The sequence below is a fragment of the Heterodontus francisci genome, chromosome 5, assembly GCF_036365525.1.
Source record: "Heterodontus francisci isolate sHetFra1 chromosome 5, sHetFra1.hap1, whole genome shotgun sequence".
NCBI classification, from domain to species: Eukaryota; Metazoa; Chordata; class Chondrichthyes; order Heterodontiformes; family Heterodontidae; genus Heterodontus; species Heterodontus francisci.
The window spans coordinates 13228660-13246069 of record NC_090375.1 but is presented as its reverse complement, the minus strand read 5'-3'; the positions used below and the strand labels follow the sequence as shown (position 1 = coordinate 13246069).

At 43.0% G+C, this 17410-nt stretch overlaps 1 protein-coding gene across 1 annotated transcript in view; it reads left to right on the top strand.

Moving 5' to 3' along the window:
• Positions 1-17410, top strand: part of LOC137369737 (cadherin-2-like) — a 192167-nt gene that overhangs the window by 138627 nt on the left and 36130 nt on the right. Inside the window, exons 8-9 of the mRNA XM_068031127.1 lie at positions 4341-4478; positions 11059-11244. Coding sequence (XP_067887228.1) covers positions 4341-4478; positions 11059-11244 — 324 coding nt within the window. The remainder of the gene's footprint in view (positions 1-4340; positions 4479-11058; positions 11245-17410) is intronic.

Below are 17410 nucleotides of genomic sequence, written 5' to 3'. Positions count from 1 at the left end.
TCTGACACTGTGGCCCCTAGCTCTCAGCCAAGGGAAACAGCCTCGTCACGTCTACCTTATCAACCCATCTAAGAATTTTATATGTTTCAATGAGATCAGTCGTCGTCTTCTAAACTATAGGGAGTAGAGGCCTAATCTGCTCAATCTCCCCTTCATTGGATAATCCCCTCACCCCATGAATCAGTCTAGTGAATAATCATTGCATTCCTGTTCAGGCAAGTTTATCCTTCCTTGGGTAAGGAGACCAAAACTGTTCAGTTTTTTTAAATTCATTCATGGGATGTGGGCATCGCAGGCCAGGCCAGCATTTATTGCCCATCCCGAGTTGCCCTTGAACTGAGTGGCTTGCTAGGCCATTTCAAGTGCATGTAAGAGTCAATCGCATTGCTGTGGATCTGGAGTCAAAGAACAAAGATAATTACAGCACAGGAACAGGCCCTTCGGCCCTCCAAGCCTGCGCCGATCCAGATCCTCTCTCTAAACATGTCGCCTATTTTCTAAGGTTCTGTATCTCTTTTCTTCCTGCCCATTCATGTATCTGTCTAGATACATCTTAAAAGACTCCATTGTGCCCGCATCTACCACCTCCGCTGGCAATGCGTTCCAGGTGCCCACCACCCTCTGCGTAAAGAACTTTCCACGCATATCCCCCCTAAACTTTTCCCCTTTCACTTTGAACTCGTGTGCTCTAGTAATTGAAACCCCCACTCTGGGGGGAAAAAGCCTCTTGCTATCCACCCTGTCTATACCTCTCATGATTTTGTACACCTCAATCAGGTCCCCCCTCAACCTCCGTCTTTCTAATGAAAATAATCCTAATCTACTCAACCTCTCTTCATAGCTAGCGCCCTCCATACCAGGCAACATCCTGGTGAACCTCCTCTGCACCCTCTCCAAAGCATCCACATCCTTTTGATAATGTGGCAACCAGAACTGTACGCAGTATTCCACATGTAGGCCAGACCAGGTAAGGACAGCAGATTTCCTTCCCTAAAGGACATGAGTGAACCAGATGGGTTTTTACAACAATCGACAATGGTTTCATGGCCATCATTAGACTAGCTTTAAATTCCAGATTTAATTGAATTCAAATTCCACCTTCTGCTGTGGTGGGATTCGAACCCATGTCCCCAGAGCAATACCTGGGTCTCTGGGTTACTAGTCCAGTGACATAACACTATGCTACCACCTCCCCTACGACGTACTCCACATGTGGTCTCATCAAGGCCCGAAACAATTGCAGTCATTTTTTTTTTACTCTTGTACTCCAGTCCCTTTGTAACAATAGCCAACCTACGAATTGCTTTCATAATTGCTTGCTGTCCCTGCATGTTAACTCTGATTCATGTACAAGGAGACCCAGGTCCCTCTGAATACCAATATTTCCCAGCGTGTCTCAGTTTAAAAAAAAAAATTCTGCTTTACTACTTTTCCTACCAAAGTGGATAACTTCGCATTTCTCCACATTGTATTCCATTTCCCATGTTCTTGTCCACTCACTTAATCTGTCTGTATCCTCCTAGCAGCTTACTTTGTATCATCAGCAAGCGAGAATTTGTTGCATTTGGTCCCCTCATCTAAGTCATTAATTTAGATTTTAAATAACTGAGGCCCCAACACTGATCCTTGCAGCATTAGTTAGAAATAAAGCTATCAAAGGCCTTAATTCTTGATGTCTATTAGGTCACCTCTCAGCCCTTTGTTTTTTGGACAAAACAGACCCAGCCTGTTCACATTTTCCTTTATTTGTATAACCTCTCAGTTCTGGTATCATCCTCGTGAATCTTTTATTTTGTATCTTCTCTGGTGTCTCTATATCCCTTTTTTGTGTAATTAAGGTGACCAGAACTGTTACTAATACTAACCAAGCTTCAATATAAGTTTAACATCTCTTCCTTTTCATTTCTGTCCTCTTGGAAATGAACTCTGGGCTTGGTTTGCATTTATAATGCATCGCACAAAAGGCTTACTAAATAGTTACAAATGTTGGTACCTGCATGATGAAGGAATGTTGTAGAGAAAGTGGGGACTTTTCTCATTGTTGCATTTTTAAAAATTTGATCAAATGTTTTTTGGGTCTCCTTGTACATGAATCAGAGTTAACCTGCAGGGGCAGCAAGAAAAAGGGCAATAAATATTTAAATAGAAAATCTTAATGCTGGGGGAGGGGGGGGGGGGGGGTGGGGTTCGATTTTACGGGAGTCATTGAAATATTAATATTTAAGCCTTCAGTAGAAATCAATTCATTGATTCTTGAAACATTATCCCTTCCAGTAGTAAGCCAGGTCAGGTCTGCTGAATCCTTGTGTATTCTTTATCTGTATGAAGGGAGCAAACAAATGCAGGTTCCCTGGTGTATTGTAATCTGTGACTGGAGAGGCTGGTAATGCAGGTAATTCTTATTAGGTTGCTGAGGGAAGCTAGATTTTATGTACAATACGCGAATTAATACAACAAGGGTTTTGTGTCCAAATATGTATCGCAGTATGTAAATTATATTCAGTCATTCAAACATCAGGACATGTAAGTCAACAATCCACGTTCTGTGCTTGTATCAACCTCTCTAGTATTAATTGTTGATCACCAGTGTAATTTAGAGAGCCTTGCCAAGTCAGATCTGGTAAATGGAGAGAAACTCTTTCCTCTAATGGGGTGGGTGGGGGACTTTGGAGAAAGTCCAGAGCTAGATCATTCAGGGGTGCTGTCAAGAAGTACTTCTTAAAAAGGATCATGGAAATCTGGAACACTCTTCTCACTGTCCCTCTCCTTCTCACCGTCCCTCTCCTCCCACCCCAAAAAAAAAGTTGTTCAACCTGGGGGTCAATTGAAAATTTCAAAACAGAAGTTGATAAATTTTTGTTAGGCAAGGGCATTGAGGGTTACAGAACCAAGGCGGATAGGTGGAGTTAAGATGCAGGCAACCATGACTAAATTGAAAACTGGCTCGAGGGATTGGATGGTCTCCTCCTGTTCCTATGATAAAGGCAGAAGTCTAATTAGCTAGGGAAAGATGAACAAACAGTAAAATGCTAAGGGAAACGAGTTGTCTAAAGGTGGATAAAGCAGTAACGGGGCCAATGTGTGAAGCTGTTAACATTCCTCCTTGACGTATGCAGATGGTCTGACCTTGTTAATTATCCACCAGAGGGAAGGTGATACTGGTATCTTGGGGAGGGAGGAAAGCCAGGAGCTCGTCTCCATTACAAAATGGAGGGTCAGTTTATACATGTGGCCAAAACCTGTCAACAGGGTAGAATTTTCTTTGATAATAGCACTTGGGAAATCTTTTGCTTGTGGTGTGGGGGTCAGGGGTAGAAAAGACTGGCTTTTTTTCTTGTGCGCACACAATTCATGGTGTTAAGTGATCTGTCTGTTACTTAGCAACCTGCACCTGAATGGTTCTGGAGAAGGAAACAGCTGTTAAGTATGAACACTGAACCCTTCGGGCTTTCGGCCAAGCTCTCAGTCTTTGGTGTTAGTGATATCACCCCTGCCCACGATTCATTTTGGGAGTGTTGAAATGTTTCTTGATGAACGTACAAAAGATGAAACTTTAGATGACGCTGAACAGGGGAGAGGTGTCGAACGCTGGTTATATAGTCTGCTGTGTTCAATGAAGTAAATGTTTTTTTGGCCCTTTTGAAATTGTCAAACATTCCATTTAGAAAAGCAGGGGTTTTAAATTTCTACTTAATGTATTCAACTCTGTAGAGTATTTTTCTATCCAGGTTTATGTGCAGTGCATCTGTTAACTGAAACTAGAAACACTAGTATAGGTTGCCCGTTGACTAGGATGTTGCTATATCACAGTATGTTGTATTTGCGGTCACATTTGACATTTTCAGCTCCTTCGGGATTGCCGAAAGCCCCTTAACTTTTCTGTCATTTTAATGAGATTACATGAATCCATTTTTTTTTTGATTGCACGACTTTAAAATGAAACCTAGAGTTAGATGAATACAGGCCTATTTGAAAATGATTACTATGCCTTTGTAGTTCAAACTCCTCTTCTCCTGGTGCTTTCTGACACACACTCGTTCTCCACTCCTTCCCAGTCTGCAGTTTTTGTCAGCTGATAGTTCAAGATGGTGATCTCCATTTGGATAAGCAGCTGATGAGGACTGGTTGGGCCGAATGGCCTCTTCCTGTGCCTTGCAACATTCTGCAATCTTTAGGAATGGTCTGGATTTTCATAGCCGTATTGGGAAGTCTGTATAATTGGGAAACAGATGAGATTTGCTCTACTGGAGCTGATGGGAACCCTGCATGTGATTGGGTGTTAACGGTTACACATGTTTCTTAATTTTCTCCTTTTTTTTCCCCCCACCCCCTCCTTACAGAAAGTTCCGCAGTACACGTTAATAATTCAAGCCACTGATATGGAGGGAAGCCCCACATATGGCCTGTCTAACACTGCGACCGCTGTCATCAAAGTAACTGATGTCAATGACAACCCACCAGAATTCACAACGGCAACGGTAAGCATCGAGGCATCACGATTTGATTTTTCCAGCGGGCCTTTCAAAACGAAAGTTTCAGCTTCCTCTTCCCCTCCCCCTTCTTCCTCTTTTCTCCCCTCCCCCTTCTCTTTTTCCCGTAGTGACATAGTTGATTCTGAGACAAGGGTCCTGAATCTTAGTAAAGGAATCTACGAAGGTATGAGGCGCGAGTTGGCCATGACGGATTGGGAAACGTTCCTTAAAGGGATGACAGTGGATAGGCAATGGCAAACATTTAAAGAGTGCAGGGATGAACTGCAACAATTGTTTGTTCCTGTCTGGCACAAAAGTAAGACTGGGAAGGTAGCCAAACCATGGCTTACAAGGGAAATTAGAGATCACATTGGATCCAAGGAAGAGACATATAAATCTGCCAGAAAAAACAACAGACGTGAGGATTGGGAGCAGTTTAGAATTCAGCAAAGGAGGACCAAGGGATTGATTAAGAAGGGGAAAATAGAGTACGAGAGTAAGCTTGCAGGGAACATAAAAACTGACTGTAAAAGTTTCTGTAGGTATGTGAAGAGAAAAAGATTGGTGAAGACAAATGTAGGTCCCTTACAGTCAGATACAGGGGACTTTATTATGGGGAACAAAGAAATGGCTGACCAACTAAATGCATACTTTGCTCCTGTCTTCACAAAGGAGGAGACAAATATCGTACCAGAAATGTTGGGGAACACAGGGTTTAGTGAGAGGGAGGAACTGTAGGAAATCAGTATTAGAGAAATGATGTTGGGGAAATTGATGGGATTGAAGGCTGATAAATCCCCAGGGCCACATGGTATGCATCCCAGAGTACTTGAGGAAGTGGCCCTAGAAATAGTAGAGGCGTTAGTGGTCATCCAAGATTGTAGACTCTGGAACAGTTCCTGCAGATTGGAGGGTAGCTAATGTAACCCCACTATTTAAAAAGGGAGGCAGAGAGAAAGCAGGGAATGAAAGACCAGCCAGCCTGACGTCGGTAGTGGGGAAAATTCTAGAGTCCATTATCAAAGATTTTATAGCAGAGTACTTGGAGAACAGTGGTAGAATCGGGCAGAGTCAGCATGGATTTACGAAAGGGAAATCATGCTTGACAAATCTTCTAGAATTCTTTGAGAATGTAACTAGTAGAGTTGATGAGGGGTTGCCAGTGGATGTGGTTTATTTGGACTTTCAGAAGGATTTTGACAAAGTCCCACATAAGAGATTAGCGTGTAAAATTAAAGCGCATGGTAGTGTATTGCGATGGATAGAAAATTGGTTGGTCGACAGGAAACAAAGAGAAGGGATAAATGGGTCTTTTTCCGAATGGCAGGCAGTGACTAGTAGTGGGGAACCGCAGGGACCGGTGCCAGGACCCCAGCTATTCACAATATATATATTAATGATTTAGATGAGGGAACTAAATGTAATATCTCCAGATTTGCAGATGACACAAAACTGGATGAGAGGGTGAGTTGTGAGATGGAGTCAGAGAGGCTTCAGAGTGATTTGGACAAGTTGAGTGAGTGGGCTAATGCATGGCAGATGCAGTATAATGTGGATAAATGTGAGGTTATCCACTTTGGTAGCAAAAATAGGAAGGCAGATTATTATCTGAACGGCTATAAACTGAGAGAGGGGAATATGCAGCGAGACCTGAGTGTTCTTGTACACCAGTTGCTGAAGGTAAGCATGCAGGTGCAACAGGCAGTAAAAAAAGGCAAATGGTATGTTGGCCTTCATAGTGAGAGGATTTGAGTACAGAAGCAGGGATGTCTTTCTGCAATTATACAGGGCCTTGTTGAGGCCACACCTGGAATATTGTGTGCAGGTTTGGTCTCCTTATCTGAGGAAGGATGTTCTTGCTATAGAGGGAGTGCAGCGAAGGTTTACCAGACTGATTCCTGGGATGGCGGGACTGATGCATGAGGAAAGATTGAGTTGGTTAGGATTATATTCGCTGGAGTTCAGAAGAGTGAGGGGGGGCGGAATCTCATAGAAACCTATAAAATTCTAACAGGACTTGACAGGGTAGATGCAGGAAGGATGTTCCCGATGGTGGGGGAGTCCAGAACCAGGGGTCATAGTCTAAGGATACGGGGTAAAACTTTCAGGACTGAGATGAGGAGACATTTCTTCACCCAGAGAGTGGTGAGCCTGTGGAATTCGCTACCCCAGAAAGCAGTTGAAGCCAAAATATTGTATGTTTTCAAGAAGGAGTTGGATATAGCTCTTGGCTTTAAAGGGATCAAAGGTTATGGGTAGAAAGCGGGAAAAGTTACTGAGTTGGATGATCAGCCATGATCAAAGAACAGCACAGGAACAGGCCATTCGGCCCTCCAAGCCTGCGCAGATCTTGATACCTGCCTAAACTAAAACCTTCTGCACTTCCGGGGTCCGTATGCCTCTATTCCCATCCTATTCATGTATTTGTCAAGATGCCTCTTAAGTGTTTCTATGGTACCTGCTTCCACCACCTCCCCTGGCAGCAAGTTCCAGTCACTCACCACCCTCTGTGTAAAGAACTTGCCTCGCACCTCCCCTCTAAACTTTGCCCCTCTCACCTTAAACCTATGTTCCCTAGTAACTGACTCTTCCACCCAGGGGAAAAAGCTGCTGACTAGCCACTCTTTCCATGCCGCTCATAACTTTGTAAACCTCTATCATGTCGCCCCTCCACCTCCGTCGTTCCAGTGAAAACAATCCGAATTTATCCAACCTCTCCTCATAGCTAATGCCCTCCAGACCAGGTAACTTCCTGGTAAACCTCCTCTGTACCCTCTCCAAAGCCTCCACGTCCTTCTGGTAGTGTGGCGACCAGAATTGCACGCAATATTCTAAGTGTGGCCTAACTAAGGTTCTGTGCAGCTGCAGCATGACTTGCCTATTATTATACTCTATGCCCCGACCGATGAAGGCAAGCATGCCGTATGCAGCCTTGACTACCTTACCCACCTGCATTGCCACTTTCAGTGACCTGTGGACCTGTACGCCCAGATCTCTCTGCCTGTCAATACTCCTAAGGGTTCTGCCATTTACTGTTTACTTCCCACCTGCATTAGACCTTCCAAAATGCATTACCTCACATAATGAATGGCGGAGCAGGCTTGAAGGGCCGAATGGCCTTCTATTTTCTATGTTTTCTGTTTCTTTTTCCTCTTTCTCTTTTTTCCCCCCCCCCTTCTCTTTCCTCTCTTTCTCCCCCACCCCCCCAGCATGTCAAGTAGAATGAATATTACGCGATCGTGTGTGGTATCTATGTGAACTCGTTCCATAGCCAGAAGTGGATTATGTTTTCACAATGTACGGCAGATTTTGAGGGGGTGGGAAGTGAAAGATCGTCAATGCTTGACAAACTGATAACAAGTGGGCTAAACTCTGGATTATCACTGAGCGAAGTCGAGAGTTTATTTTGTCTTGAGAAAATAGGGATGTTTCCTTGTGGCCATTGAGGCAGAGCCTGGCTGCAAAAAGCAATTGGATAAGTATTGAAAAAGAAGACTAATACAGGGGATCAGGAAAATGGGATTACACTAAAAAGCTCCACATGGTATAGTAGCACAGACACAAGGGACTGAATAGATTGCTTCACTCTCATTTCTGTCATGCTGCTGAATTGGCCGATAATCACAGGTAGGTCATTGTTCCAGTTTTAGCAATTGGATCAGGAGTGTCCTACAATGTTCCCGTCTACCATACTGCAAAATAAATAACAATATAGATAGCCTAGAGCTCCATGGCCGGTGGTTGTTTTAATTAAAATAACTTGTAGTCAATGATCTCTTGAGAAGGAGGAATCATCAACCAAGCTACAACAGAGATACCACCTGCATTATTGTCATTGGAAAAGCTCCTGATTTTTATTTTCCATGTAACCGATATGCTTTTGTGGGGTACAGATGGGAGGTTTCTGTTGGGTTAGTCTCATCTGAATGGAATAATTAGTGTTACGGAAGACTTGCTCTGGTCATGGGATGGTCTGCATGGGAAGCAGGCCCTGCACTTGGTGTTCTGCAGCAGACATACGTTTCTGGAGTGCAGGCAACCAAGCTGGGGGTGTCTTTCAGTTCTGAGGAACCTGATTGGAGGGGTGAGCAAGATTGCCTGGTTCAGCTGCTGACTCGAGCATCTTAGGATGGGCACTGAGTGGTGGCTCACAGTTTCACTTATAAAATTTTATTTGATTTCTCCCTTCCTTCCTTTTTTCCTTTTTTTTTTTCCTGTTTTCCTTTTCTTTTTTTTCCCTTTCCTTCCTTCCTGCCTGAAATCCCTCCAAGGCCCAGCCCCACAACCCTCCGAGATATATTTAGAGCAATGCTCTAAATCTGGCCTCTTGGAGTGTTTAAAATGGGGAATGCTCACCATTGCTGAGCGTGCCTTCAGCTGCCATGGCTGTAGGCTCTGGAATTCCCTCCCTATAACCTCTCTGCACCCCTTTCCTTTTTAAGGTGCTCCTTAAAAGTTACAACCGAGCTTTTGGTCACCTGGCCTAATATCTCTTTGTGGCTGGGTGTCAAATTTTTTATTTGATATATGCTCCTGTGAAGCGCCTTGGGATGTTTTACTACAGTAATGGTTGAGTCCACCATCTACAAGGCACAAGTCAGGAGTGTGGTGGAATACTTTCCACTTGCCTGGATGGGTGCAGCTCCAACAACACTCAAGAAGCTCGACACCATCCAGGACAAAGCAGCCCGTTTGGCACCCCATCCACAAACATTCACTCCCTCCACCACAGTGGCAGCAGTGTGTACCATCTACAAAATGCACTGCAGCAACTCGCCAAGGCTCCTTCAACAGCACCTTCCAAACCTGCGACCTCTACCACCTAGAAGGACAAGGGTAACAGGTGGATGGAAGCAGCCCTACCTGCAAGTTCCGCTCTGAGTCTCTCTCACGCGTTGCTGTTCCTTCACTGTCTGTCTGAGTCAAAGTCCTGGAACTCCCTCCCTAACAGCACTATAGATGTACTTACCCCACATGGACGGCAGTGGTTCAAGAAGGCAGCTCACCACCACCTTCTCAAGGGCAATTGGGGATGGGTAATAAATGCTGGCCTAGCCAACAACGCTTGCATCCCGTGAATGAATACATTAAATTAAGGAACATAAAACAAATGGACATTGTAATGTTTGAGCCAGGAGGAACACTCTTTCTTCTCTTGTCTCTACAATAAGCAGGTATCTGGAGATACTGCAGAAGCTGGATTGCTCTCTTTAGAGCAGAGATGGGGAAAGGCAGATTTAATAGAGGCATTGTAAATCATGAGGGGTTTCAACAGAGTAAATGGGAAAATTTCCACTGGCTGAAGGGTCAGTAACCAAAGGACACAGTTACAGTTATTGGCAAAAGAACCCAAAAGGGAGATGATTTTTTACGCAGTTATGATCTGGAATGTGCAGCTTGAAAGGGCAGTGGAAGCAATAGTAACTTGCAAAAGAGAATTGGATAAATACTTAAAAGGAGTAGGATGGGGTGAAATTTAGAGCTGTGGAGAAAGGGTGGGGGAATGGGTTTAACTGGGTAGTTCTACCACAGAGCCAGCACGGATATGATGGGCCAAATGGCCGCCATCTATGCTGTATGATTCTATGAAGTAGTGTTTGAAAAGAAGACTTGCTACAGATTCCCCCTTCAACCTCAATGCCTCTGTAGTTCTCCATCTTTTTTCGCACCAAATGCATATTTATATTCGAACAAAGCACTTCGTGAGAGGTGTTCGTCAGCACGTATTGGTTTGCAAAAGTATAGTCGCACGCTCCCTTCAATCTCATCCCATTGAGGCATCTGTGTGTTGAGTGCCAAACAGGTGGTTTTTCAGTTAGAGAAAAACTGCATCCATTGTCAACACAAATCTTTTATTATAGAACAACTATGCTTTGCAGAACCAAACCCGGGCTTGCGATTTTTCTAAAAATGTACACAAGTCTTGAGTGCAGAATGTTGGTGCATGATCAATGAGGCACTGGTTCCTACAGCTCTTAAATGAATTTTGTTTGCGCTGTGCCGTCCGGGTAATGTGCTGAGCGGGATCGATACATCCATCTGCACACAGGAGTCCGATGTCACTGTATGCATTTTAATTGTCATCGTAAAGTCCACCTGCATGTTTTCCAAGGAGCACATTATCATTCTCTTTTGGGAGAGACAGATGAAAATTAGTTCTTTTAAAAAGCATTTTATTGAATGGCGGAACAGGCTCAAATTGCACCGTCTATTCCTGTTCCTCCTACTAGTGTTCTATAAAAAATCTCTTTTTGGGGGGGAAAGAAATTTGCACTTAACTAGTTGGCGACGATAACTAGTTAAGTTGCTAAATCCTAAATTTCATGTTAAATCAATGCCATTTCCACGTAAATTACCTCAGTTCTTTGCTCAATGTTTTGTAAGTTGCAGGTGAGATTGAAAGGTGAAGGATTTAGGCTGATAAAATGGGTGTAACCCTTGAGAAACATTCTGTATTTTTTTTTTCAAGGTTAATTGATCAGAAAGTTTGATAATTTTGCAGCCTAAATTGACTTACATTGTGGAATGTACTTGTTTCAAATGTAACCGTTCAGGAGCTTAACCCATTTTATTTTTGTGTTCATAGTTCTATGACGAGGTGCCGGAAAATAGAATTGATATCATCGTTTCAAACCTGACGGTAACAGATAAGGATCACCCTCATACTCCAGCATGGAATGCAGTTTATAAAATAACTGGTGGAGATCCCACAGGACACTTTGCTGTTCCAACTGACCCAGTCAGCAACGATGGTCTGGTAACGGTTGTCAAGGTCAGTGACGTTTCAGATTTCAGCTCCAAACACTTCACTCCTTACATAATGGCTAGCGAGAAAGTAGGGTTGTCAACTGTGGAGGTTTCATCTCGAAATGAAAAAGGTTCATGCCTCTGCTCTATTCCTTTTACTCCTGTGTTGCTGGCAGCTGTGTTGGAGATGGAGTTCCTGCAGACTCCAGGGCAATCCTGGAGGGTTGGTAACTGTTGTAGAGGGACCTGAAACAGTTAGGTTGCTGAATCCTAAGTTTAATAAATCAGTGTGGTTTTACATGAAAGTTACCTCATCAGTTCTTTGCTCAGAATGGTGTCTTGTTTAAGTTACAGATGAGTTGAAATGTTAAGGATTTAGGCTGACAAGTTGCTGAAGTTTGTCGTAAGTCCTTTCTTCACACCTTGTAAATGTACTTTTATTTTAAATTATACCTGTATAAATAGAGCCAGAGTGTGGAAACAATTGATTTGATTACATTCCATTTAAAAAAAGATGTTTTCAATCTCTCTCTACATACCTCACCTATAAAATAAAATTGTGGAAGAGAAGTGTGCCTCTATTTGGTATGAACATGTTTGTGCTTTTGTTTTTATTGAGAAGTGTTTCCCATCTCTCATGGATATGGTATGTTTTCTGAGTTTCTGTAGCACCATTCTCCAACAGGAAGACCATCGTGCATTGTTTTGTCTGTTGTGGTCTGTCTCACTTGAGTTAGATAGCGCTCAAAGAAGGAACTTGTGTTCCTACAACACTTTCACTATCTCGGGATGACCCAAAGCACCTTACAGCCAATTAAGTCTTTTTTCTTTTGAAGTGTAGTCACTGTTGCAATGTAGGAGGAATAGCAGCTAATGTGCACACAGCAACGGCCAGATCATCTGTGTGTGGTGTTGGCTGAGGAATAAATGTTAGCCAAGTCTGCTCCAAGTCAAAACAATATTCCTTACAAATGAACAAAGGTGTCCCTTTCTTACCAAAGTTCATAAAGGGATAGAAACGGGAGGTCATTCAGCTTGTCAGACACAAGAACACAAATAGGAGCAGGAATAGACCATGTGGCCCATCGAGCCTACTCCACCATTCAATACAATCATGGCTGATCTTGGGCTTCAATTCCACTTTCCTGCCTCCTCACCGTATTCCCTGCGAGACCAAAAAATCGATCTGTACTAGCCTTAAATGTATTCGGCGATGGAACACCCACAACCGTTATATCTTGGCTGATCTGTATCTTAACTCCATCCACCCGTCTTGGTTCGAAGAACATTTATAAAAAAAAATAGGAGCTAAATTAGGCCATTCAAACCTGCTTCACCCATTCATACAATCATGGCTGATTTGACCTGAACTCATCCACTATCCTTGTATCCCTTTAATTTCCTTAGTACCCAAAACTCTTACCAGCCTGTGTCCTGAATGGATTCAGTGACTGAGCATCCACTGCTTTCTGGGGTAGAGAATTCCAAAGATTCACCACCTACTGAGTGTAGAAATGTTTCTTCCTCCTCAGTCCCTAGCAGGCTTGGTTGGCCGAATGGCCTGTTCCTGTGCTGTATTGTTCTTTGTTCTAAGTGGCCGACCCCTTATTCCGAGACTGATCCTCTAAACCCTTAGATTTTCGTTGGTCAAAGGACTTTATCAATCTCCGTTCTGACATTTTCAGTTGACCCTCAGCCTCTACAGCTTTTTAAGCGGAGAGAGTTCCAGATTTCCACTGTGTGAAAAAGTGTTTCCTGACATAACCTTAAAATTAAAGTTAGACCATTCCGAGGTGATTTTCCCCCTGGTTCTGGACTCCCCCACCAGAGGAAATAGTTGTTCTCTATCTACCCTATCAACACCTTTTTAATTTTGGGGATCTAACCAGAGTTGTATGTAGCAGGAAGATAACTTCAGATGTTCCCCACCTCTCTATATCTTGGAGCTTGGGTAGGTGATTGCACTGATGTCTGACTGTGTGTGTCTGTCTGTCTAGTTAGTTCTAATCTGGTTCCAGGCGCTGACCTCCCTCCCCTTTTTTTGTCCTGTACTCCATTTTTAGTCATTTACATCATGACTTTCTTTCCCTGTCTTGGCTCACACACCAAGTCCCGTTTCCCTATAAACCCTATGCACACTGACCTACATTGGCTTCCGATCAAGAAATGTCTTGATTTAAAAAAAAATCTCATCCTTATTTTGAAATCCCTCCATGGCCTCACCCCCTCCCTATCTCTCTCATCTTCTCCAGCCCCACAAACCTTGCAAGCATCCCCAATCTTAATTGCTCCACCATTGGTGGTCATGCTTTCAGTTGTCTGGGCCCCAAGCTCTGGAATACCTTCCCTAAACCTCTCCGCCTCCCTACCTCCCTTTCTTCTGTCATGATTGTATATGTGGGCTTGAGTATTGGAGACAATATGGTACTTGGAAGGGAAACTGAAAGTGGCTTTGTGCTTTGGGGAAAACGCCTGACCTGGGGTTGTTGATGGGTTACGCTGCAGTAGTGAGAATGGTGAACAGAATTCTACAGAAGTCTTTAATAAAAGACTTGTTAATGTTAAAGCTGTGATTTCAAGTGTGATTCATTTCAGCCTGAGATGTGGCATCCTCCTAAATGACACTCCTGAACACCTACCTCTTTGACCCAAGCTTTTGGTCACCTGACCTAGTATCTGCTTATGTTGCTTGGTGTGATATTTTATAATGCTCCTATGAAGCATCTTGAAATGTTTTATTATGTTAAAGGTATTATATAAATATAAGTTTTTTTTTTTTTGTTGACTTTATTGATGCACTAACAACTCCCCCATTCCCACCCACATACCACCACTGAGAGTGGAATCTCGAGGCCTATAGGAGCTTGGTCACCACAGGTTGGGGTTTAAACTCCAAGCCACTCCTTTTAAACTTCCTGATAACAAAAACGGGAAATGCATGGTAGGTCAGTCAGTATCGAATGGAAAGACTGTTGCATTTTTGGGTGGGGTTCTTGTATCAAGGTAGACTTGCACAAAAATGCCAAGTCGTGTTTTCCCAGCATTTTGTCTTGTCTTGTCAAATTTTGGAATTTTTTTCATCTTTAATGGCAATTTAGTAGAATTTTAAAGTAGTTGTATAATTTATATAAATGATCAAATGTAAGCTGTAAAGCTAGTCATCTTTGGCAAAGTATTCAATTAGTTCGATTAATTGAACTGAATACAGTAGGCACTGACAGCAGAAGGTATAATGGGTCAGATTAACTGGTCAGTCAGTCTAATTTTCTGTCTGGGCTCCTGCTGTGTGCCAAGTTAGCTGCCTGTGTTTACTGACAGTACGTATTTCGAAAGTAGTTCATTGAATTTTGACCCTTTTTTTTTAAGGATACATGAGGTTGTGCATTATAGAGTACAGGCCATCGGGCCTTGTTGAAATTTTAAACTGTTATTGCCACTAAATTTTTGCCATTTGCAGAGCTCATCAAGGTTGTAAATTGTTAAATTTGTAATGTGGTAAAGTGCCCTTGGTTGAGTTTTTTTTTAGAATTCTTTAGAATGGGTGGCGTAGTGGTTAGCACCGCAGCCTCACAGTTCCAGGGACCCGGGTTCAATTCTGGGTACTGCCTGTGCGGAGTTTGCAAGTTCTCCCTGTGACCGCGTGGGTTTCCGCCGGGTGCTCTGGTTTCCTCCCACAGCCGAAGACTTGCAGGTTGATGGGTAAATTGGCTATTGTAAATTGCCCCGAGTGTAGGTAGGTGGTAGGGAATATGGGATTACTGTAGGATTAGTATAAATGGGTGGCTGTTGGTTGACACAGACTCGGTGGGCCGAAGGGCCTATTTCAGTGCTGTATCTCTGAATAAGTAATAAAAAATAAAAATTGTAGAATGATTACAGAGAATCTGGCCACTTGGCCCTACATGTCCATACTGACCTCTGCAAGAGCTACTCAGTTAGCGTCACTCCATCACCCCATTGCCCTGCACATTTTTTTCTCTTTAGATAATTATCCCGTTCTCTATTGAAAGCCACAATTAAATTTTTCTCCACCATACTCTCAGGTGGGGCGTTCCAGATCCTAACCACTCACTGCATTTAAAAAATGTACATGTTGGTTCTTTTGCCAGTCACCTTAAATCGAGGTCCTCTGGTTCTCGGCACTTCTGCCAGTGGGAACAGTTTCTCATCAACTCTGTCCAGACCCTGCATGATTTTGAACACCTCTTTCAAATCTCCTCAACTTTTTCTTCTCCTAAGGAGAACAGCCCCAGCTTCTCCAATCTACCCACTGACTGAAGTTCCTCATCCCTGGAACCATTCTCGTATATTATTTTTTAATGCCTGAGCAAGAGGGGCTCTTGTCTATTAAGCTGTAATGTAGTAAGTTTGCACTTCTTGCTTTTCCAGATGTTCCTGTTAGCATGTGTGACTTATTGAATCACTTGTTCCTTCACAATTTAGAACATTGAGGAGATAATTTAAAACTGGACCTCTGGCTGAACGCCAGAATATTGAGCAGCATTCCTGACCGGAAACGAGAATCCCTGTGTTGGAAATCTCGAGCCGTAAATTGAAGTATTCTGAAATCTTGTGACGTCTGAATACAAGTATCCAATGGAAATGTAGCCAAGTTCCATTTTTTTAAAAAGGCTCCTGTAAATGATTTTCTGCCATTGCAATGAAATAGCCAATTTTAAAATGTGCTCCTCTATCCATAGCCATGCTCACTAAATTTTAGGTAAGTGTCCTCAAACTGCCATTCAGTTAGGTCATAGCTGATCTGTATCTTAACTCTATATATCAGCCTTGGTTCTGTAATCTTTAATTCCCTTGCCTGACAAAAATCCCCTTGTTCTGGGCTCTCCCGGCCCCTACCCGCACAACCAGAGGAAATAGGGTAGATAGAGAGAAACTATCAACTCCTTTAATCATCTTTAAACACCTCAATTAGATCACCCCTTTTATACTGAGGAAATACAAGACTATGTTCTATGTGTACTTGTAATTTAATCCTTGATCACGGACAAATTTTATTCCTTTAGAATGGAGGACTGTGCTGTAGTTTTTCTGTGTGTGATGCAAGTTCACTTTGTTTTAAGGATAAGTAGTCTGATATTTGTAATATGCTATATACCATGTAGTATTGCAGAATTTTCCCTGAATTTAAGCAGAAGAGCTGTAAAGCTAAAGGCATTTGAATCTCTAGGATTGAATGTCTGTCTTTTGTGGACATTTCTGACGAGGCCAACATTTCTTGACCATCATTAGTTGTCCTGAGTAGCAGTTTGCTACAACTGGGTGCCTTACTGGGCCCCTTCAGAGGGCAATTAAGAGTCAACTACATTTGGTGTTTGCCTTGAGTCAAATATAGGATCAGACCCGGTAAGGATGGCAGATTTCCTTTCCTAAAGGACATTAGTGAACCAGATGAGATTTTATAACAATCGTGGTCACTTTTGTTGATATTGATTTCCACTTTTTTTTTTAAACTCTGTTCAGATTCTCAAACCACCTTTTTTTGTTCCTGGTCACTTACAGTCCAGAACCCAACCACTCTCACTAATGCCCCCATTTGATGACAGTGATTATATTGCCAGGCGCTGAGTTACTGTGAAGATAGTGTGTTTGTGTCAGCTGTGACTCGGTAGGTTCTACTCTCTCCTCGGAGTCAGAAGGTTGAGTTCAAGTCCCGCTCAAAGACGTGAGCGCTAAATCCAGGCTGATTTCCCCCCATTGCAGTACTGAGGGAGTGCTGCACTGTCGAGGTGCCTTCTTTCAGATGAGACATTAAATTGAGGTCCCCGTCTGCGCGCTCGTGTGGCAATAAAAGATCCCCTGGCATTATTTCAAAGAAGAGCAAGGGAGTTCTCCCCGGTGTCCGAGCCAATGTTTATCCCTCAAACAATATCACCAAAACAGGTTTATCCAAAAGAAAGACTTGCATTTCGAACGCCTTGCAGGCCTTCAGGACGTTTCATAGTGCTTTACACCCAATTAATTACTTTTCAAGTGTCATCACTGTTGTAATGCAGGAAATGCAGCAGGCAATTTGTGCACAGCAAGATTCCACAAACAGCAAAATGGTGATGACCAGATCATCTGTTTTTTTTTCCCAGAGTTTGATTGTGGGATAAATATTGGGCAGGACACCAGGGAGAACTCTGCTGTTCTTCAAAATAATGTCCTGAGAAGACTGATCGGGCCTCAGT